This window comes from Chanodichthys erythropterus, chromosome 1 (assembly GCF_024489055.1).
Source record: "Chanodichthys erythropterus isolate Z2021 chromosome 1, ASM2448905v1, whole genome shotgun sequence".
NCBI classification, from domain to species: domain Eukaryota; kingdom Metazoa; phylum Chordata; class Actinopteri; order Cypriniformes; family Xenocyprididae; genus Chanodichthys; species Chanodichthys erythropterus.
The window spans coordinates 7,393,045-7,415,175 of record NC_090221.1 but is presented as its reverse complement, the minus strand read 5'-3'; the positions used below and the strand labels follow the sequence as shown (position 1 = coordinate 7,415,175).

The following is a 22,131-nucleotide window of genomic DNA, read 5'->3' as shown; positions in this document are numbered from 1 at the left end:
TACATACCCACGAGTGTGAAAATATTGGGACACTTTTTTGATGGGGTGCCTGTGCCCCAGTAGCATATATAGGTATTTGGACACAATTCATATGAATAATGTCTATCAAACTACCTGCAATATTTTAAAAGGTAGCATAAGCACAATATTTAAGCAGTAAAAAAAACCTTTAAAATTATTTAAAAACTTTAAATTAATTAAAAGAGATCACGAGATGTTGAACTTTATATGGCGTCTTAAGACGGTGTGTGGCATGTGACTTTTTTTTTTTTTTTTTTTTTTTTTTTTTTTTTACAGAAATACAGATATTTGAAAATACAATAAAAGACTTAGGCTTAATGTAGATCTAAATAAAGAAACTGAAATATTTACAAATTTTCAAGTTTTAACTGCTTTTTGCTTTATTGAAAATCGCTTTGAAAAAGAGTCAACTAATGTTCCATTTCTAACAGATTAACAGTTTTTTTTTACAGAAAAACATACATTTGTGAACATGGAATTTTGTCATGAAAAGAATAAAATTTATAAATATTTGCTATGTTGCGCATTAGCAAAAAGTGACTGAAATGGAGCACAGTGGCATGTAAAATCGCGTTCTGTGCGAACCGGATCTAACATAGGCTATGTCTGTTTGGCAGACGTTATTGGATGTTCATCGTTAATGTGGTGAACTTCACATGTTTTATGTGCTAGGGACACCTGTGTGAAGTTGAGAACTGCATGCGCTAAAAAAATCGCCGAACAAACACCAGCTGGTAACAGTTGTTGCAAAAAGGCTCCGAAAAGGGAAGTTAGCTCGGTGAAAAGGTCATTTGTCTGCACACGCCACTTGGTTTAATGTTTAATCATCCAATGCAAATTGCAATGATATTCATACATTAGGCTGTAAGTTGTAACCACCATAAAGATTTAGGCAACCTGCTTAAAGCACATGAAAAGCCATTCTGATGTATGAAATAAGGTATTCATTTTTCTTTATTCCCTTAAATCTTTTATTTAAGTCCCCACTCAATGTTCAAGACATGGTTTACAGTTTTGGAGCAACTGAATATGCAATGTGACACTTTTTAATAAGAAAATTATCACTTGAACTGGAATCCACACAGTTTTCAATAATGTTTCCTTATGTGGCCGTGCTATTAAAATGGTTTACATTCCTGAGAGGAGATGTTTAAAAGAGCAACACATGCTGTGTTGATAGGACAATATGACATGATATGGTTTTGTTATTGCGCTCTGTAAATAGCTCACAATCTGCTCATCGGCAGCGAAGGCTCTGACTCAACGCTCAGTCTTAATTTCATGACGGAGTTCTCCTCTCATTCAAGCACAGGTGTCTGGCCGGCGGTAAGGAAAGAAAAGTCTAGACAGCAGACAGGCTGATGACAGATCCAAGGGAGTCATTGGTGGATGATTTTAGATATTGAACAGCTAAGACTTATGGGAATAGAGGATTAATCATAAAGGGTGTAAGGTTTGGATCTGAAGGAGGTGGGGAGAGAGTTTGAACCCTGAGTTTCTCGGTCTACCCTATGACCTCACGAGAGGAGTGGCATCCTGGCATCATCTTTCTTTCATTCACTCTCCTAACCCCACTCCCATGCTTAAAAAGGGATTGAGAGACAGGCACTGGCTTCCAGTCGTAGTTGGGTGAGCAATTCGTCCAGGGTAGGAGGGATAGAGCTGATTATTCTCTTCTTACTGCAGATCTCTCGCCAATAAGAAGAGACTGAAGAACCAAGTTCAACTTTGAGAAAGAGACTAAACAGAACAAGACAGAAATGCCACAGAACGTGGTACTGGATGGGCCAGCGCCTTGGGGATTTCGGCTTTCAGGAGGCAAAGACTTCAACCAGCCGCTGACCATAACTCGGGTAAGTGCAAGCCTCGCAGTGTGTGCTGCTTCATACGTTCCACTCAGAGATAATGATGCTTTTGATGTGCTGGGTACACTGCCGTGGGCATGAGAAACCAGTGGGTGGATCATAAAAAAAAAAAAAAAAAAAAATATTCCCAGGACCTCACTTTAGATGTTACTGAGGAGTACAGTGAGAAAGATTTTCGAGAAATATTTTTAGAGCCACAAGTTCAAACTGACATTCATTTTTAGAAACATCTGTGGTCGTCAGGGAATCATTTCCCATTAGAGACTTTCTATATTAGTTATGTTGACACATTTTATTTAATGTCATTACGTGATATTCTCTAGTTACATTCAGCAAGGATGCATTAACATTGATCAAAAGTGACAGTATAAAATACATTTATAATATATATTAATAAAGATTTTTATTTCAAATAATTAATTATTAATATATCATGAAAAAAATGTTTTGTTTCCACAAAAATATTAAGCACAACTGTTTTTAACATCGATAATAATCAAAAATGTTACTTGAGCAGCAAATCATGTGACACTGAAGACTGGAGTAATGATGCCGAAAACACAGCTTTAACATCACAGGAATAAATTACATTTGAAAATATATTAAAACCCATTATAAATAATATTATATTTGAAATATTATTTCTCAATATTACTGATTTGACTGTATTTTTTGATCAAATAAATCCTTGGGACTTGAACTTCTTTCAAAAATATTTCCAACCCCAAACGTTTAAATGGTGTATGTATATGATTTGAATATAATTATTTTCATAATTATTAATTATTTAAACACAGTAATTAATCTGATATTTTAAATAATTAAACCTATTTTTTTGTTTATAAAACCCTTTTTAAGGACCCAATATGTGCAATAATTTTAATAGTTTCATAACAACAATAGTATACCACCTTCCATTGCATCATGATGTTCTTGAATTTGAAAACGCACATAATTCAACACTCATCTCACTCATAAATGTGGTTACATATTATGGTTGTACCTAAAACTATATATTACGTGAACTGCTAGGCATTTTCTCTTAGTCACTAACATGCACACGAAAAGTCAGACACACACACACACACACACACACACACACACACACACACACACACACACACACACACACACACACACACACACACACACACACACACACACACACACACACACACACACACGTCTAGTTCCTGGCTCCGGGGGGGATCTCTACACCTGTTGTTTGAATGAATCGCAAAGCTCTTAGCTCTTAGATGAAGTCGGAACATTTGTGGTAACAGAAGAGGTCAAATGTTAGGATATGTGAGAGATGAACTGGACAATCTCTTTCATTTTAAGTAACTATTTCGGCATCATAACAGGCCTCATATTCACTACGATTGCTCATAAAACTGACTAATCCTTCCTTATAGATCACCTGGATGGTGAATAGCATCTCATTTACGTAATTATTTTGAATTGAATAAGAGGCAGGTAATGGCATGCTAGATTTATGCTCAGTGACTGCACAGTTTTGGTGAAGAGGATCCTTTAGTTTCACTAAAACTATGAATTTCCCTTATTCACAAACACACTGCAAACTGTCTCGTCTCTCTCCTTCTGAGAAATCTGTTGGGAGTCCAAATGCTATGTATTGTAGCTACACAACAATTACATAATGACTTTTTTCTCTTATCCAGGCCTGTGTCTGAACACATCTACTGCTCAGAGGAAGTGCAGAATTCTGATGTGTGGAATGTAGCAGTTTGATTAGTAGCTCAGTCTCACCAACAGCAGCTCTTTGATCATGACACTCAAATATATTCTTAGTGGAAAGCCTGTTCTGACATTCACCATAAATTGTGAAAAAATGCAGCAGAGGACAGAGAGGTCGTCGTAAAAATGAGTATGTCTTCATACTCCCTGATTAGAAGCAGAACCGCAGGTCTTACGAAACATGAATTACCCTATAAAAAAAAAACTATGGTGGTATCATTGCACAGTGCTGGTATAAGATGATATAATGGTATTTGAATGATTAACTTCTCAATATAGCTTGGTACTCTAAGATACTTCACAGAATACAAAGGTATTTCCATGAAACGTCCCCAAAGAAAGTATATTTCTCTAATGCATCACTGGTTTTGGCTACATTAGGGAAAAAGAAACTTCCAGGTGAACTAAATGTGAACAGAATGATGTCATTCTTAAAATAAACCAATCAGGTTTTATTTAACATTCCTAGCTAATAACTTCCATTCAAGTGAAAATGACACTGGATTTGATTTCAACAAAAACATTAAAACCCATTCAAACATAATTTAAATGGATTAGAATGAGCATGTTTCTTATTTTGGTATATGTCTAAGCCAGAACCTGAAAGCTAAATATATCATGTCATCAAGCAAAGAAATACTGATGACTAATGCAGAATGTGTGTGGTATCTTTGTATAACCGCTGTCTGTAATCATACACGAATTGATGCCTGCAAGGTGGCTCTTTTTTTCAAACTCTAAACCCTGATGTTCTTATTCGAGTAACATTAGCCTCCATCGATGCGGGCATGCCAGCACAGATGGGACTTTTATGAGAGGCCAAATCAGAGTGTCTAAATGATGCTGTTGAATTAAAAATGTAAATGTCTGTTATACGTCTAAATCCAGTCAGTGAGCAGACACTTTTAACGAAAGCGACACAGTACATTTATTACAGGGACATTCCCCCTGGACCAACCTGGACTTTAGTGCTTTGCTAAAGGGCATGATGGGAAATGAATCAAACTTGAGCTTTTTCCACTTCACCAAAAAAATATGCCACTTATGTCGGCAGAATAAATTAAAGGAATATATGGAACACAAAAGAAAAACCTCTTTTTATTTTTGTCCATACAATGAAAGTCAGTGTTGTTTTGGACCCCACTGGCTTTCATTGTATGGACAAAATATTTAAAACATTCATCGGAATATTTAATAAATATATTTTTGAACTTAAGAAAATCATTTGGCTTTGCAATGACATGAGGGTAAATACATTTTCGTTTTTAGGTGAACTATGCCTTTAATTTATTCTGCCTGATGTTGCTCCAAACATAATGCCTTCTGCTCAGCATGCCCTTACATGCTTCTCTTGTGGGTTTGTGTGTCACCTTGGGGATTTTTCTGCACAGGTGCTGCATAGAAGAAAATTGTTATATTCATGTTTCTGTTTATACTGAAGCTCGGATACCAGTCACTCGATGGTTTCATCTCAGTTCATAGCTCCCTTTGTTTCCATCTATTAAACAGAGTGTCTTTGTTGTTAAGCCAAACACATCCCCCATTTGCTTGAGTAGTGTCAAGGGAACAATCTCATTTTCATTGCATCCATTCTGAGCCATTTGGGTGCTTATTTCTTCGCAGTCAACCTTTCTGCAGACACCATGATAATAGATGTCTACAGGGAAAATAAGGCCTAGTTTTTTTTCATTTTGTTGCCTTAAATATGGCCAGGGATCAGTTTCTCTAACATGACATCATCTAAGATGTATTTTGAGATGTATTCTCTCTAGAAGATACAGGTGGACAGAGGCGATTCTGTTGTGTACACAATGTGCGAAAGTCGACAGGAAATGAAATATTACAGCACAGCTGTTATTTGACAGGAAACAGGCTTAATTGCTGCTAGCTTCATCAGTCAATAAATTAAGCATTTGGAATAAAACATCACAAATCTTCATGACATTAAATACTGATGATGGAAAACTAAAACTCTCTGGTCTTAAATAACTGGCATGACTTGACCTGGTATAAATCTTCCCCTCTTGAGAGGCAGACTTAAATAGAAGAAGGTCAGTGGTATTCAGATATAATAGAGCAGCTGAGTCAGGAGGAGACAGGTAGAATGAGACCTGCGCACAGGAAGAGGTGATGAGAAAAAATGACTAGGGGGACGAGGAGAATACCTAAGAAAATGAGCCCGTCAGCGATGAGATGAGTAAGGGATGATGTCAGACTCCATTAATGAAAGAGAGGATGATGGAAGGAGAGGGCAGAGAAACACCGGGCTGCAGGGTGAATGCCAGAGCAGTCAGATCATCAACCGCCAATAAGCCTGACTGTGCTCCCCCGGAGGGCGATACACGGCCTTGACTGACATATCCACGACGAGCTATTTTTAGTCCACTTCTAAACCAGAGTGGGTCAACAGATTGTTTCTGCCCATGTCACTTTCTGTTTATGTCTAAACTCTTCCATGGTATTCTGGAAACTAATGGTGACTTTAAAAGAAGGTTCACATCTGATCTTATCTTTGGGACAGATTTACTAAACAGGGCAAATTTAGTGTGAAAGCGCAATTCCAAAAAAAGCGCAGATGGGAGTGGAATGTTCTCCATGTGATCTACTGACGATGCACAAATTAAAGAACACAGATGCAGCTGGATCATAATGACCAATTTACCAGCGCAACTTAGTGTCTGTTTTTTTTTTTTTTTTTAATAATGCCGCAAATACCAGTAAATTGACTAGCGCAAACCATAGTAAATCACCTTGCGGGATTCATTTAAAAACTCTCTTCCCTTAAATTTTGCATCTGAAAGAGGGTTTGTGCTGGCACAAGCTGTTAGTGAATCTGGCCCTTTGTTTCTTCTGTAAAGTAGCTGAAGCATATTTAGCAAATAACAAAGTAAGCATATTTATCCAACGTGATGTAGATCACATTTGTGTCCATTGCCATGAGCAGATGCCGGGGCATCAATTAGGTATGACAGAATATGGCGGCTGCCAGATCAGGTCAATGCAAAGTAAAATTTTTATTGCAGGATTAACAGGAAACATATATATTTTATATACATTACTATGTGTAACATATAATTTGTAATTGTTTAATAAAAGAGAAAAGCAAGTAAATTCAAGCGATCTGGTTGTTATATTCGTGTCACATGAGTTCAATGGAGCTTCATGAGTTCCAACATGATTTTGAAGCATTTCTGTTGAAAATAATGACCAATCAGAGGTGTTTAAGAGTTTACTAAGTGCACAAACAAAGCTGAGACACAATGTAAATAAAAGATTTATTTGGAAGTTTAGTCAAATTCATTGATAAAACAGTTTTCACATCAATGAGCTGACAGCTTGAGTGATTATAAAGGAAGAGCTCTTTACTCGGTCTGTGTAAATTTGCAATTTAAAGTAAAGTTTTTGTTTTTCGTGAGACTTTTTGACCTTTCCTACAAATATATACTTTACATTTAAGTTACAAATAGACTTATAATGGTGTAAAAGTGATTTGATAATCTCTAAATATAAATTCAAAAGCAAAAAAAAACTATGTTTTTCAACTGGTTTTAGTGGTAATTTCGTGTCTTTTAAATTGAATAGCTTCATAAAACTGTTTGTATTTCACCAAGTGATAGTTTTCCTACATCATTAAACTTTTAGTTTTTGGTCATCACATTAAAAATAACATTTAAATTGGATAATATTTAGACTTCTGAGCTTTGAAGTACTGGAAAAAGTTGTGACAAAGTACTTGAAAGTCCTTTGTTCTCATAACAATGGTCTATAAATGTCTAATTTGCTGGGTTATGATCAAAGCTATATGTGATTAATCTTTGGACGCACCACACACACACTTGATGTCACGTTGAGAGAGTAAGATTTGATGATGTCATCAGAGTTCGCCATACCTTGGCTTTTGGTGAATTGACGTCACTGGCAGGGTCATTGAAGTGTGTTCATAAGCAAAAATTAGCATTACGTCATTGAACCTGCAGCACTAAAAAGGTCCTTGTTTTCAGGTGACTCCAGGCAGTAAGGCATCTCGGGTCAACCTGTGCCCAGGAGACATCATCCTGGCCATCCAGGGAGTGTCCACAGACGGTATGACTCACGCTGAGGCTCAGAACAAGATCAAAGACTCCACCAATCAGCTTTTCCTCAAGATAGAGAGGTACCATGAGCTTTTCTCATTAAAGGATAGTGTTTCAAACAGCATTGAGCGTCTTTCAACAACTTTATATCATGTTATCTCGCCTCCTTTTAAAGTTACAGCCAGAGGGAGGACTATAAGAATCCCAAAAGAATTTGTCTTTACCCCTTGCTATGAAAGTGTCCATCAGTGCCTACAGAGCCTTATTTATGACAACGATGAATGTTTTTTCCAAGGTGATTAATACCCTCCTATAAACCACGTAGCTTGTACATGCCAGGCTGTTGACGTTACTTTACTATCTAGAAGAGGTCATGGTCCTGTTCCACATTAATGACCCCCCTTAGTGTCCTTTGATCTTTTTTTAACGATTTCACGGGAGGGGAGTACATCATGTCTAACTGTGTGCATTAAAATGTGTTGCAGGCCAGAAACTAAAATGTGGTCACCTCAGGTTATAGAAGAGGGGAAAGTAAACCCATTCAAAATCAATTTGGAGGCAGAGAAGCAAGTAAGTGTATCAGAAGAGAAATGCACAATGCTTTATTTTTATCTGCTTATAATATGCAGCAGTAAAATGGATAATTAAAGGCTTTTTTTTAGAAACACTAGAGTGCATGAGGCATGTTAAAGGGATACTCCACCCAAAAATGAAAGTTTTCTGATCATTTACTCATGCTGTCCCAGATGTAATTGCCTTTCTTTCTTGAAGATACAGTAGGTGTGTGTGAAAAATACTAATACTGATGCAAACGCATTGTGAAACTCACACAAGAACTGATGGTTTTCTGTGCTTCCGTGTCACTAGCGTGAGTTTCAAAATGTGCTGGTGTTTACATAAAGTGTAAACTCCTGAACCCACATATCGTTAGCCTCATAGCATAATTGCTCAGATCATATTTCAAAGGTAGATATCACAATTTGGCCAAAAAATGACTTTATGCTATGAGGCTAACGATATTACAGTAGGCCAAAAGCGATGGTATATAATTTAAAAAGTTTAAAATATTAGTATGTTTCTCACACACACATCTTTTTGCTTCAGAAGACATTGCATCAGCAATTGTATGGATTGGTCGTGGTTGTTTTTTCATGGTTTTTGAAGCACCAACTTCAAGGTTTCCATGCACTTGCATTATATGGACTGACAGAGATGGGTTATTTTTCTAAAAATCTCTGTGTTCCACAGAAGAAAGTAAGTCATATACATCTGGGACAACACAAAGGACGAAGTTGAGTAAATGATGAGAGGATTTTCATTTTTGGGTGGAGTATCCCTTTAAAAACTGTGGAAGGCTGCTATGTTTTGTTTGACCAAAATTAGATTTGTCCTTGTCCAACACAATATGACACACACGCACGCACACACACACCTACACACACACACACGCACGCACACACACACACGCACAGCATTTGCCAGATTTAAATGAAAAATGTCCCTTTTTACCTAAAGATACACTCTGCACAATATGACAGCTTAATAAACAACAAAATAGTTCAGAAAAGTTTTAAGCATCTTTAGGTAACAAAAGGACATTTGTGGAGAATGTGGTGTTTTTGTGGGGCTTTAAGTATGTAGTGTGTCCATCTGTCCTACACATGCAGGAGTATAAACCTATTGGCACAGGTCATAACAGAAGAGCACAGCCCTTTGTGGCTGCCGCCAGTTTGGATGACAAAACACAGGTGGTGAGCTCCACCTACAACACTCCCATAGGCCTCTACTCTCAAGATAACATCCAGGACGCCCTGCAAGGACAGATCCGGGGTCTGGTGCATGAAAAGCCTGAGGGGTGAGTGCCAAATTGGATCACCCCAACCATATGGACCCCTCTGCTTGCTGTAGACCGGCTGCCCACTTACCACTAACACATGCCAGAAGTCCTCACAAGACTTCCTGCAGCCCGAATAAAAGCATTTGCATAGAAAATTACAATAGAAAGATGTTAAGAAAGGGCCTATTTGATGCTGTAGTACTAGTACATTATAGCAGACAAATATGCACATTTGGGCCTGCGGTGTTGGATCTTGGAGGACTTTTGCTCCTTTCATCTCTAACTTCACATCTTCGCTCTTATGTCTTACAGGAGGTTGATTACTTCGAACACAAGTTTAATGTCAGACCAAAGCCCTTCACAACTGCAAGCCAAAGGAGGTCATTAGATAAAAGCACCCTGCATGTAGTCATAATCACAGTAGAATTCTTTTACTTTAAACTCATTTAACTTAGAACAAACTTGCTGATGTGTTATATAGCAGAAGCAAAGTATATACTGAAGCTCTGTGTACATCTCTAACTACTTCTTCCGTTCTTTTCTGTCTTGTTTGTCATTTTCTGTGACTATGTGGCCTCTTTGATTTGATTGCTTCCTGGCTTGTTTCACCTGGCTATTATACACTGACCTTACACAACTCCAGTGACAGAACATCCCAGATGCTGATGGGAAATGTAGTTCAGATTCCTGGCAACCCATCGGCTGGGTCTAAGGCAGCTCCTTCTGCACAGTATAATTCACCAATTGCATTATACTCAGCAGACAATGTTTCAAATACAATGCAGCAGGCTCAGATGTCGACTGTAGTCAGGCAGGCATCGCCCAGGTAACCAGAGCTTTGTTTACATCATGCTTGGTTTACATCACCATACAATTCTACCAGCTTGTGCTGATAAAGCATTAAAGAAACAGGTTAACAGGGCTCCTACAGATGGGAAAAAAAGGAAAATCTTGTGTTTACAGTTATGAAAGAATATGGTGCAATTCATAAATAATAACGTTTATTAACATTTAATACATTTTTTTTTTTTTTGTATGGAAGAACAATTATTGCTAGGAATAGTTCACACAAAAATTAAAATTCTGTCTTAATTTCTTTTTTTCTGCTGAACACAGAATAATATATTTTGAATAATATCAGTAACCAAACAGTTGATGGACCCCATTGACTTGCATGTTTTTTTCATACCATGGAAGCCATTAACCATCAACTGTTTGTCCAATAGACATCAGAAGTCAAAAGACAAGTCAAAATTATTTTCTGTGGTAATCAACAGCATGTTTATGCTAACTTGTTTTGAATGAACCAACGACATTCTTTTCTGTGCGTCATACACTTTTCTTAACCAGTGTCTTAATATAATATGTACTGCCAAACATTTATATAACATAGATTGGTAATTTTCACTTAAAGGATTAGTTCACTTTCAAATGAAAATTACCCCAAGCTTTACTCACCCTAAAGCCATCCTAGGTGTATATGACTTTCTTCTTTCTAATGAACACAATCAGAGTTACATTAATAAATATTCTGATGGCAGTGAACAGAACCAACGAGTATGAAGCTCAAGAAAGTGCATCCATCCATTATAAACATATTCCACACGGCTCCGGAGGATAATAAAGGCCTTCTGAATCGAAGCGTTGCATTTGAGTAAAAAAAAAAAAATCCATATTTAACAAGTTATAAAGTAAAATATCTAGCTTCCAACAGACCACCTTTCATTTTCAACTTACGAAGAAAGTGTAACGCCCCTCACATTTCAAAAAGTCCTACGCCTTCTGTATTCAAATTACGGAAAAAGCGTAACTGATACAATGTCAAGTCGTAATTTGAATCAAAGACTATAGAATAACACAAGACGTGTCACTCGTATTGTTTTGAATGGGAGAAAGTGTAACGCGCAATATGACGGAATAAGTCCCGCTTTTTAAATAAGAGCCAATCGCCGATTGGTAAAGTCATCGCGTCACTTCAGCGGCCGTTAGAATCAGCGGCCGTTAGAATCACCGGTTTCTGTAGAAACAGTCAGACGCGCGCCTCCGAAGAGACGGGCATTTAGGTCTGCGCATGCGCATTAGCTTGATCCAGCCTGGAAAAAAATACAGTTTTTTGTCATGATTCGAGCGTTTAGAAACTAAATTTATGAGTCGGTTGTTAGATTTCATTGGTGATTTGAAATATGAAATTTAATCGTATGGTTAGCGAACAGTTTTGGAGAATTTGATGTTTCCCCATTCAAAGGGATTGCATGATGCCCAGGATGCCCGAGAGACGTTTCAAATATGGCCGCCGAGTGAAATGACTTGTCTTAAAGGGACTTTGGTTGAATACAGAAGGCAGTCTGGTGGAAGCTAGATATTTTACTGTATAAATTGTTAAATATGGATATTTTTCTTACACAAATGCATCACTTCACTTCACTTCAGAAGGCCTTTATTAACCCATGGAGCCATACGTTTATGATGGATGGATGCATTTTCTTGAGCTTCATACTCGTTAGTCCCGTTCACTGCCATTACAAAGCTTGGATGCATCCGGATATTTATTAATATAACTCTGATTGTATTCATCAGAAAGAAGAAAGCCACACCTAGGATGGCTTGAGGGTGTGTAAAGCTTTGGGTAAATTTCATTTGAAAGTGAACAAACGTTATGTGCTTCTGCGTTTTATCTGTTTTCAGCCCTAAACCCCTGACGTCCATTGAAGAATCCCATGTGTACCGTATGCTCCAAGAGGACCACGAGCAGCCACATGAGCCACGTCAGTCTGGATCATTTAAGGCCCTGCAAGACTATGTTGAGAGTGATGGTGAGCTGCCTTTATTAAAACACCATCCGAGTCTTCAGAATGGGGCAATGTTGAATTCATAAGACAGAAATTACAGCTAGCAGCACTGATGAAGACATCAAAGTTGAAATGTACTTGAGGAGTAATAGTTTTTCAGACTCAATTTGACTTAAGCGGCCTTCAGTATCCCTTAGCAATTCTGCTAATGACGTCAGTCAGAGTATGCTGTCCTTTCAATGGCCTGGATTTAGCTAAGTTTATATGAGGTAGAATTTCAAATTCCCAAAGTGGATCCGAAACTCTTTTCTTTTATTCTTCTGACAGGCTCAAGGCCCATGGTGACTAGAAGTGTAAAAGCCCCAGTGACAAAACCACAAGCGGCCACATCCTCACTGCAGAAGCTGCCTCTCTGTGATAAATGTGGCACCGGCATTGTGTGAGTACAGCATTCAGCATGAGACCGCACAAATGGTGTCTTCTTTGAGAATATATTACAAAACTGAATTGTGTTCATGCATTTTAACAACTTCATTAAATTTAACTTTTGCTACAACTGGCTTACAGAGGACCGGTTGTGAAAGCTCGGGACAAGTACCGCCATCCAGCCTGTTTCGTGTGCTCAGACTGTGGTGTGAACTTGAAGCAGAAGGGCTACTTCTTTGTGGAGGGACAGATGTACTGTGAAGGCCATGCTCGGATGCGAATGACCCCACCTGAGGGACATGATCTAGTTACTGTATATCCCACTGCTTAGAGGGACAGAAAATTTCAGAACTCACACAACTGAAAGTTGAAATTAGACAATTCGTAATGTTTGCCCTTATTGCTTCTTGATAAAATCATCTATCTGGTTAGTGTAAGAATAGAGCTTCAACCTTCAAACTTCATTTTAGTTTATAAAAGAGAATGCAAGGCCACTTTAAGTGTTTTAAGTGATCAGATCATTGCTGTTTACGTCTGGTATTAATGTGCGTTTCAAATTTATCTTATCTATATCTAATTGTATTCAGATTTCGATGAATCCCTCACAACTTATTTTGCCACACTCTACATCCGAGTGCAGTGCACAAACATTGTGAACAAATCCATGTTATGTGGCTTACGAGCGAGCAGGAAAGGAAGAGGATGAAAACGGCAATTTCGAACATAATCTGTGTGTTTTGGAGCAAAGTCTGAATCACTTTCTTTCTTTTCTCACAACTTGTCCCAGAACAATCGCGTATTTGGTGCACATTCAGGACAGATAGGCCACGTTCACTCTGTCTATCCAAATCCGATTATTTGAGTATCCGACTGGAATCTGATCGAAAATTATTGATGTCCACATTGTGTATCTCAACTGTTCAGATCCAATTTGTGCGTCCATGCCTCTCTTTCGTTTTCCGGAATAACTGCATTGGTTTCTATGGCAATGACGTCACTTTGCAACTACACAAAATTATTGAAAATACATGAAAATTCACATAAACCATGCGAAATTCAATCAGAGCAGTCAGACTGAAATGGATTTCCAGAAACTAAATAGGATTTCAAACCACATATGAATGTACCTCGAAAAACTTTGGCCATTCGCACTAGCTAAATCTGATCAGATTTAAATCAGATATGCATATAAATCGGATTTGGACGGTCTGAACATAGACATAGAGTTTACAGTGCAAGGTGGTAACATGCGTTTCTGACTACCTCTGTATGTTTCAGTGATACAATTACAAAAAAAAGCACTGACCATTTGTGATCCAAATCACAAAACAAATGTTAATGCCAGGTGTTAAACTCTTTCTCAAGGCCTTAATCCAGTTCTTGTTGAAAAGCTGATTTCTCATCTTACATATTAGGCATCTGTGCAGATAAAATCCACAATTTGAACATAAAGTAATTATACTGGGTTTCGTTTATTATTAAAACATGCAGGTAATTTTGCTTTTAATTCAAATATGCCACCATCTATGTACAAGGTATTTGGTAATATGCACAAACTGGCTCGATCATAGGGGTCTGAGGAATAGGACACCATCTTGGAGAGAGTGATGTCAGGATAGCTATTAGAGAACAAGACAAATCAATCCAACTGACAATTCAATGCAATCTGTTTCCCAGTACAAAACTCTTTTTTTTTTTTTTACCTTTTATTTATCTGAAAACCAACATTTCTATGAATATTCCTTGTGCTGCTTTTACTTTCTTCAATGCTGGTGTTTCTAAATGAACTTAAAGGTACAGTTCACTTACAAATGATAATTCTGTAATTTCCTCAATTATCCCTTTAAGGCCACCTTTGATAACAAATAAGACAAAAAGGTTATTATATCACAAAATTATAGGTGCATTTACAATTATTTGTCTAAACCATATACAATAAAAAAAAAATAAATGAAATAAATGCTGCAGAAACGTGTCAACTTTAAGAAATAGATGAATTGTCCAAATCTTTGCTGGTTAAATACAAAATATACATTTTAATGTTTAATAACTCAAGTGATCTTAAACACATGGCTTAGTGTATCACTGACAAAATGATGCACAAGACTTAAACTTGACTTGTATAATTACACATCTTTAGATGCTATGAAAACAAGTATTTATCCTGGGGTAGTAATTAGAATGAGCTAAATGTGAATGAGTCCATTTTATGAATTAAGAGAATGCTGTAAATACAATACAAAATAGGAGCTTTTTAATCTAAAGCCCAATATATAACATGTAGGGCTGGACGATATATCGCGTGCGATTGTCACACGCATTTTGTCAGTAAAGCGGGTTCCCTGATTACCGTTAAATCACCATCACCTGCTTTCAAATGGAGCGGCATTTAATAGACAGAGCCGTAGTTCACTGACAAGCCACGCAATATCGCGTTCATTATCGCAGTTGAATCGCCTTCGATAATGAACGCAATATTGCATGGCTTGTCAGTGAACTACGGCTCTGTCTATTAAATGCTGCTCCATTTGAAAGCAGGTGATGGCGATTTAACGGTAATCAGGGAACCGGCTTTACTGACGAAATACGTGTGACAATCGCATGCGATATATTGCCCAGCCCTAATAACATGTTCATTTATTCACCTCACAAGTTCTCAATATGCCATCACAGAGGGGATTCGATTGTAGTTTGTGGCATTCACAGCCCTGCAAAATAAAGTTACATTACTGTGAGATTGAAGTGTCTTTCCCTGTGGAATTTGATAAGCAACTAATATTAATGATTATTGTTATGCAAAGCATTAATCACTGTTTGGAGTGTGATATGAGTGTCTTAATATGGGTGGTCCTGGAACCCCGCTTACTTATTGACATTGAGGCTGATGATGCTTTTGACAGGTGTACTCTTTGGACCAGGGGAGGGGTGAAATATCTTTCCTTCCTTATTCGTCATCACTGATTTAGTCTTTTTGGTGCCATAGGGTTCTGCAGAGTAGCTGGGGTAGGTGTCAAATGTTCCTGCTTTCATACCTCCAGTCTGCAGAAAATAAGAATAAAATACCTCAGCATACTACCAAAATGATACTCCAGAAAATTTTCCAAGACAGCTAAACTCTTTTTCTCCTTTTAGGCACATTATGTACCTTTTTACTGGGTGAACTCGGTTTGAAGGGCATCGTAAAGTGCTTTTTCTCCTCAGTCTTCTTTGGAGGTGGCAGAGGTTTGTCAAATTTGTACGGATTGCTGTCAAAGCATTCATTTGGATGAAGGTTCAAACGAAACGCTCCCCCTTTCAGCATGGATTTGTGTGACATGATCTCACGCTGGTAAACAAATTATCTCTCTCATTAGAGGAAGAGAACACAGTCATCTGCTTGCATAGAATTATACTGTCAGGTACTCAGAGGATACCTTATCTTAATTAAAACAAGGACCCAGGAGTCTGATTAAAAATCTCATTTAGGCAGACCTAAAAATACCTTTAGCATTTCCTTGGCTCGATCATAGGGGTCTGAGGAATAGGACACCATCTTGGAGAGAGTGATGTCAGGATAGCTATTAGAGAACAAGACAAATCAATCCAACTGACAGCAAAACCACAGACACTTGCACATTAAAGGATAATGTTATTTGCTTACCCATAACTTCCCTTCTTGGGTGGATTAGTGTAGAAGTTTTTCCCAGCTGATTTGTTTGGTTTCCTTGGAGTATGTAGGGTACTCATTGCTTGAATGGGACCTCCAAATGTCCCATAATAGCTGCCGACCCCACATCTACAAATCAGAGATATAACTATTATGCAACTTTAAAGACGAGAATGAATTGGGAAATTGTGTAAGCTGTGTGGCAATTTCTTTCTGGTATAAATGGGGAAAACAATACAATACAAAAAAAAATCTGCCATTGCAGCCATTTGCTAAAATCATTTAAGTTCATTTTTTTCCTCATTAATGTACACACAGCACCCCATATTGACAGAAAAACACAGAATTGTTGACATTTTTGCAGATTTATTAAAAAAGAAAAACTGAAATATCACATGGTCCTAAGTATTCAGACCCTTTGCTGTGATACTCATATATTTAACTCAGGTGCTGTCCATTTCTTCTGATCATCCTTGAGATGGTTCTACACCTTCATTTGAGTCCAGCTGTGTTTGATTATACTGATTGGACTTGATTAGGAAAGCCACACACCTGTCTATATAAGACCTTACAGCTCACAGTGCATGTCAGAGCAAATAAGAATCATGAGGTCAAAGGAACTGCCTGAAGAGCTCAGAGACAGAATTGTGGCAAGGCACAGATCTGGCCAAGGTTAAAAAAAATTCTGCTGCACTTAAGGTTCCTAAGAGCACAGTGGCCAGTGGTAGAAAGTCAACCATCACTGCAGTCCTCCACCAGTCAGGGCTTTATGGCAGAGTGGCCCGACGGAAGCCTCTTCTCAGTGCAAGACACATGAAAGCCTGCATGGAGTTTGCTAAAAAACATCTGAAGGACTCCAAGATGGTGAGAAATAAGATTCTCTGGTCTGATGAGACCAAGATAGAACTTTTTGGCCTTAATTCTAAGTGGTATGTGTGGAGAAAACCAGTTACTGTTCATCACCTGTCCAATACAGTCCCAACAGTGAAGCATGGTGGTGGCAGCATCATGCTGTGGGGGTGTTTTTCAGCTGCAGGGACAGGACAACTGTTTGCAATCGAGGGAAATATGAATGCGGCCGAGTACAGGAATATCCTGGACGAAAACCTTCTCCAGAGTGCTCAGAACCTCAGACTAGGCCGAAGGTTTACCTTCCAACAAGACAATGACCCTAAACACACAGCTAAAATAACAAAGGAGTGGCTTCACAACAACTCTGTGACTGTTCTTGAATGGCCCAGCCAGAGCCCTGACTTAAACCCAATTGAGCATCTCTGGAGAGACCTAAAAATGGCTGTCCACCAACATTTACCATCCAACCTGACAGAACTGGAGAGGATCTGCGAGGAGGAATGGCAGAGGATCCCCAAATCCAGGTGTGAAAAACTTGTTGCATCTTTCCCAAAAAGACTCATGGCTGTATTAGATCAAAAGGGTGCTTCTACTAAATACTGAGCAAAGGGGCTCTGACATGCACTGTGAGCTGTAAGGTCTCATATAGACAGGTTTGTGGCTTTCCTAATCAAGTCCAATCAGTATAATCAAACACAGCTGGACTCAAATGAAGGTGTAGAACCATCTCAAGGATGATCAGAAGAAATGGACAGCACCTGAGTTAAATATATGAGTATCACAGCAAAGGGTCTGAATACTTAGGACCATGTGATATTTCAGTTTTTCTTTTTTAATAAATCTGCATAAATGTCAACAATTCTGTGTTTTTCTGTCAATATGGGGTGCTGTTTGTACATTAATGAGGAAAAAAATGAACTTAAATGATTTTAGCAAATGGCTGCAATATAACAAAGAGTGAAAAATTTAAGGGGGTCTGAATACTTTCTGTACCCACTGTATAGCAGCCTTATTGACTATATTCTAAAGCTATTATTCCTCAGGCTTTGTGTATATTTTTTGCCGCTTCTCAGATGCACATGAAAAGCAGACTGTTTGCATTGGATGCTTTGAACTATTGCAATATGGTGAAATCCTTGTTTTTGAAAAATTAAGGACTATATCCTTTTTTTGTGCCAAAAACATCATTAAAAAGCACAAAGCATGTTCCTATCTAAACAAAATCTAGGTTCTGGGGTCTTTTTCATAACTTTAATATACAATGCCAGTTCTCACACTAAAAAAAATAGCCTTGAACCAAATACATCTCGGGTTCAGCTTTGTTCCCCTTACTGTACAGATTCCATATATCTTTCTGGACATTCTTTACACCAGCGGGGTACACTTTGTTACTAGGTTTAATAAAACTATTGAACATCGGAGGAATAATTCACCTAAAAATGAAAATGATGCCTTCATTTACTCACCCTCATGTCGCTCAAATCTGTATGACTTTCTTCTGTTGAACATAAAAAGAAAGTCATACAGGTTTACAACAAAAATGAGAAAAATGATGACAGTATTTTCATTTTTGGGAAAACTTTCCCTGTAAGATCTTGTGGTCTATTTGAAGCCAACAACAACAGTCTCTACTAATAATTAAAATATTTTTTAATTCTAAAATTTTCACAATTAAGATTATATATATATATATATATATATATATATATATATATATATATATATATATAAAATGATTTATCATTTTAAACTATATATCAAAAAATAAATAATTTAATAAACAGTTGTGTACCACAGAAAGGGAGGAGGACTCACGTTTTTTTCTCTCCGTTACTGGGAAGAAAGGCTTTGCCTATGTTCTTCTTGGCCTGTTGTATCCTGTATTGCCTGTCTATTTTGACGGGGTCTGTGAAGGCCTCTCTTTCAAAGATCCTTTTAAACTGTGTGTCGAAGTATCCCGTCTGAAGCGCGGACTTTGATTTAGCTCCTCCTATTAGCATCTGTTTGTTCTTGTATGCGGAGTCATTAAATGGGCCTTTCAGCGACAACAAAGTTCATTAGACACACTTTACATGTATTTTCTCTGTTATGCAGCTGTCACAAGGCTACATGTTTATATTGCATAAGTTTATCCAGTTACACAAACGCTTATTTTCTCTAGCAGTGTTTTTGTGCTGTATTGCAAACATCATATTTTTGAATATGGCTTTTAAATGAACAAATGGACACAATATAGTCACAGTAGGCTTACTATATATTGAAGGTAGATTTTAACTCAAAAAGCTGAACTGTGATCGTTTATCACACGTTTTTGAAGCCAAACCGAAATGGGGGATTCATGACTAAGTTATTAAGTGTGCCTTTACAGAAACTGACTTGAGAAATATTCAGTGGTGTAAAAGCATGACAAGTAGCCAATGTCATCTGCAGATAACAACAAAAATTGACATGGTCACTTGTGGTCACAAGCTTGTTCGCCAATATGAGGCTAAAACTGCCCTTACAAAAATTAACCATGGTTTTATTATACAGTGGTCAACATTTGAAAGCCTTCTTCTTATGACAACTTTGATGAATTTTTTTCGATCCACTTCAAATGTTGACTACTGTAGTAAAAGTGTTGGTTATGTTATTATTTCTTTGGCGGATTGATTACAGCCATCTGTATAACCACAGCTTAACTACAAAATACCATGGTTAAACTATTGTTAGTGCAGGATAACCATGGTTAATATTTGGTTACCATGGTTTAGCTACAATAACCATGTTTTTTTGGTTTTAGTTGTAGGTTAATAACAGCATGGTTGATTTTCGTAAGGGTGTAATGACTTGACATAGCCACTGTCATAAATAAATAAAAAACAAAATTACAAAGACTGTGAAAGCTACATTATTTGAAGGGAATGTCTTTTTCATTTGCGATTTTACGGTAGTGACCATAACATTTTTTATTTTGACATAAGTTACCTTTGGTAATTTGTTGACACGCTGCGACAAACTCACCACTGCGCCAGCCTTTATGCTATTAAAGTTTAATATGTTACACTTACGGTAAATAAAAGGTGTATATTTGTCCCCTATTGAGATATATCCCATCTCTTTAAAGATGCCAATCCGCTCCATGTCAGATTTCCCTTCTGGAGGCATTTTCTAAAGTTTGAAAGACAGCACTTGTGGAAGAAAAGCCACAGAAAGAGATCTGCATGTAGAAATAGGAGTGCAGCCTTTTATACAGATCGCGCTATGATTCCATTCAGCACAGTCTATATCACTATACTGTACATTATATACTTTCACTATTGCATATGGGTCAATATATATACATACCTTGAATTATGTAGGCTATACCTTGTGTTAAACAGTCAGTAATAGAAATCTAACTCCGCTGCTGAGGTGTTCGTGTTAGTTGTGTACGTTGTCATGGTGTCCAGCAGGTCAAGGCTGGACTGTCACAGTCGTTCATCAGGGAAACAACATAAACACTTAACAAATAATACTAAAACCAAACGTTTAAGAAGAATACTGTTTTATGCACTTTTCTTCCTGCACATTACAGCCTGGGACGCAAGGATGAATTCTTGGTTTAATAATAATAACATTCACAAAAGTAGGAAACATATTGCAAAAGCCTATTTATGGAAATCAAACTATTTTATATAGGATTTATATAAAGTTACCAAACAAAAGTTAGCACAACTTATATAATTTTATGAACATATTACAATTTTACACTATGATAACACACAAATTTGAACCATTTAGATATGCAACTGCTGTTTAACTGGCTGATCCTTCCCAGAAGAGAACTCCATCATTTTCAAGTCATCCATAGTGATGGCAACAACCTGCAACAAACGTGAATCGTTGTTATTAATAGGCTTTTGCGCGTAAATTTATAAGAACGACCTTTGTGTCAGTATAAAATATAAGAGTGATGCTACCATTAAAGGACAGAATAAATACAAAATACAGTGCTCGACATTAAGCCTGGTTTTGTGCTTGTCCTTTGGACAACTAAATCATTTACTTATTTACTTGAGTAAAAAAGTAGCTTGGCTGAAAAAAAAAAAAAAAAAAAAAAAAAAAAAAAAAATATATATATATATATATATATATATATATATATATATATATATATATATATATATATATATATATATATATATATTAGTCAAATTTTTTATCTTTTATTTCATATTCTTACATTTGATAAATTAAAATAGTAAGACACTATAGGGCTGTTACCAAACTAAATAATTTACACTGAAAAAGTACAACTGCGTTCAATAATGTTATGAGATTCTTTAAATATTTTTGAATAAACAAATAAGAAATGCTGGTGGGAAATTTATACTTTTAAACATGAAATTAAACCGCCAGTAGATGGCGGCAAGTGACCGTCTTAATGAGTGAGCCACTGAGTCATTTATTCAAACGATTCACTCTGAATCAAGAATGAAGCAGTTGTTTATGAATGGGCGCTGAATCATTTAAAACGGCTGAGCTGCGAGATGCGCTGCTTCTGCTTTGTTTGGAACTATTTTCGCTGCTACAATAGAACAAAAAACAGGCATATTGCATCTAAAACATAAGTGACTGATATTAACTACTTGTTTATTGAACTGTTGTATGAAATTAGTGTCAATTTCAATCGAGGTGATATTCAGGAATTCAGCACTTTCGGTCGTGTGATACTTAACTTTATCATATGTCGTAAATAGCAAGCTAAACCCCATTGAATTTTTATTGCAACATGATAACGGAGTTTGTGTGAACAGAGCTCATTTGTTTTGAATTCTCCTCAAGAGGTTACGTGATCCTCAACAGCGCAATATCACCGTCAGTACATCCACTATCAGTCGCC

General features: G+C 37.2%; 2 protein-coding genes across 4 annotated transcripts; one reads left to right on the top strand and one right to left on the bottom strand.

Annotated features, from left to right (window-relative positions):
* Positions 1-1,441: 1,441 nt before the first annotated feature.
* Positions 1,442-15,108, top strand: pdlim3b (PDZ and LIM domain 3b). 3 transcript variants are annotated; one of them, XM_067385907.1, is made up of 8 exons: positions 1,444-1,874; positions 7,646-7,797; positions 8,203-8,287; positions 9,385-9,572; positions 10,198-10,380; positions 12,240-12,367; positions 12,671-12,782; positions 12,911-15,108. In XM_067385907.1, exons 1-8 carry the CDS (start codon positions 1,782-1,784, stop codon positions 13,098-13,100), a joined length of 1,131 nt encoding a protein of 376 aa, XP_067242008.1. In that variant the 5' UTR covers positions 1,444-1,781; the 3' UTR covers positions 13,101-15,108. The 3 variants fall into 3 exon arrangements, with proteins under 3 accessions (XP_067242028.1, XP_067242008.1, XP_067242019.1); XM_067385918.1 differs by lacking the exon at positions 9,385-9,572 and adding an exon at positions 9,867-9,934 and having other exon boundaries at positions 1,447-1,874; XM_067385927.1 differs by lacking the exon at positions 10,198-10,380 and having other exon boundaries at positions 1,442-1,874.
* Positions 15,109-15,334: 226 nt separating this feature from the next.
* cfap96 (cilia and flagella associated protein 96) lies at positions 15,335-21,033 on the bottom strand. The gene is made up of 7 exons (XM_067370362.1): positions 20,318-21,033; positions 19,083-19,302; positions 16,410-16,544; positions 16,251-16,326; positions 15,915-16,094; positions 15,636-15,808; positions 15,335-15,477 (listed from the first exon to the last, which is right to left on the bottom strand). Exons 1-7 carry the CDS (start codon positions 20,412-20,414, stop codon positions 15,426-15,428), a joined length of 933 nt encoding a protein of 310 aa, XP_067226463.1. The 5' UTR covers positions 20,415-21,033; the 3' UTR covers positions 15,335-15,425.
* Between the last annotated feature and the right edge of the window lie 1,098 nt (positions 21,034-22,131).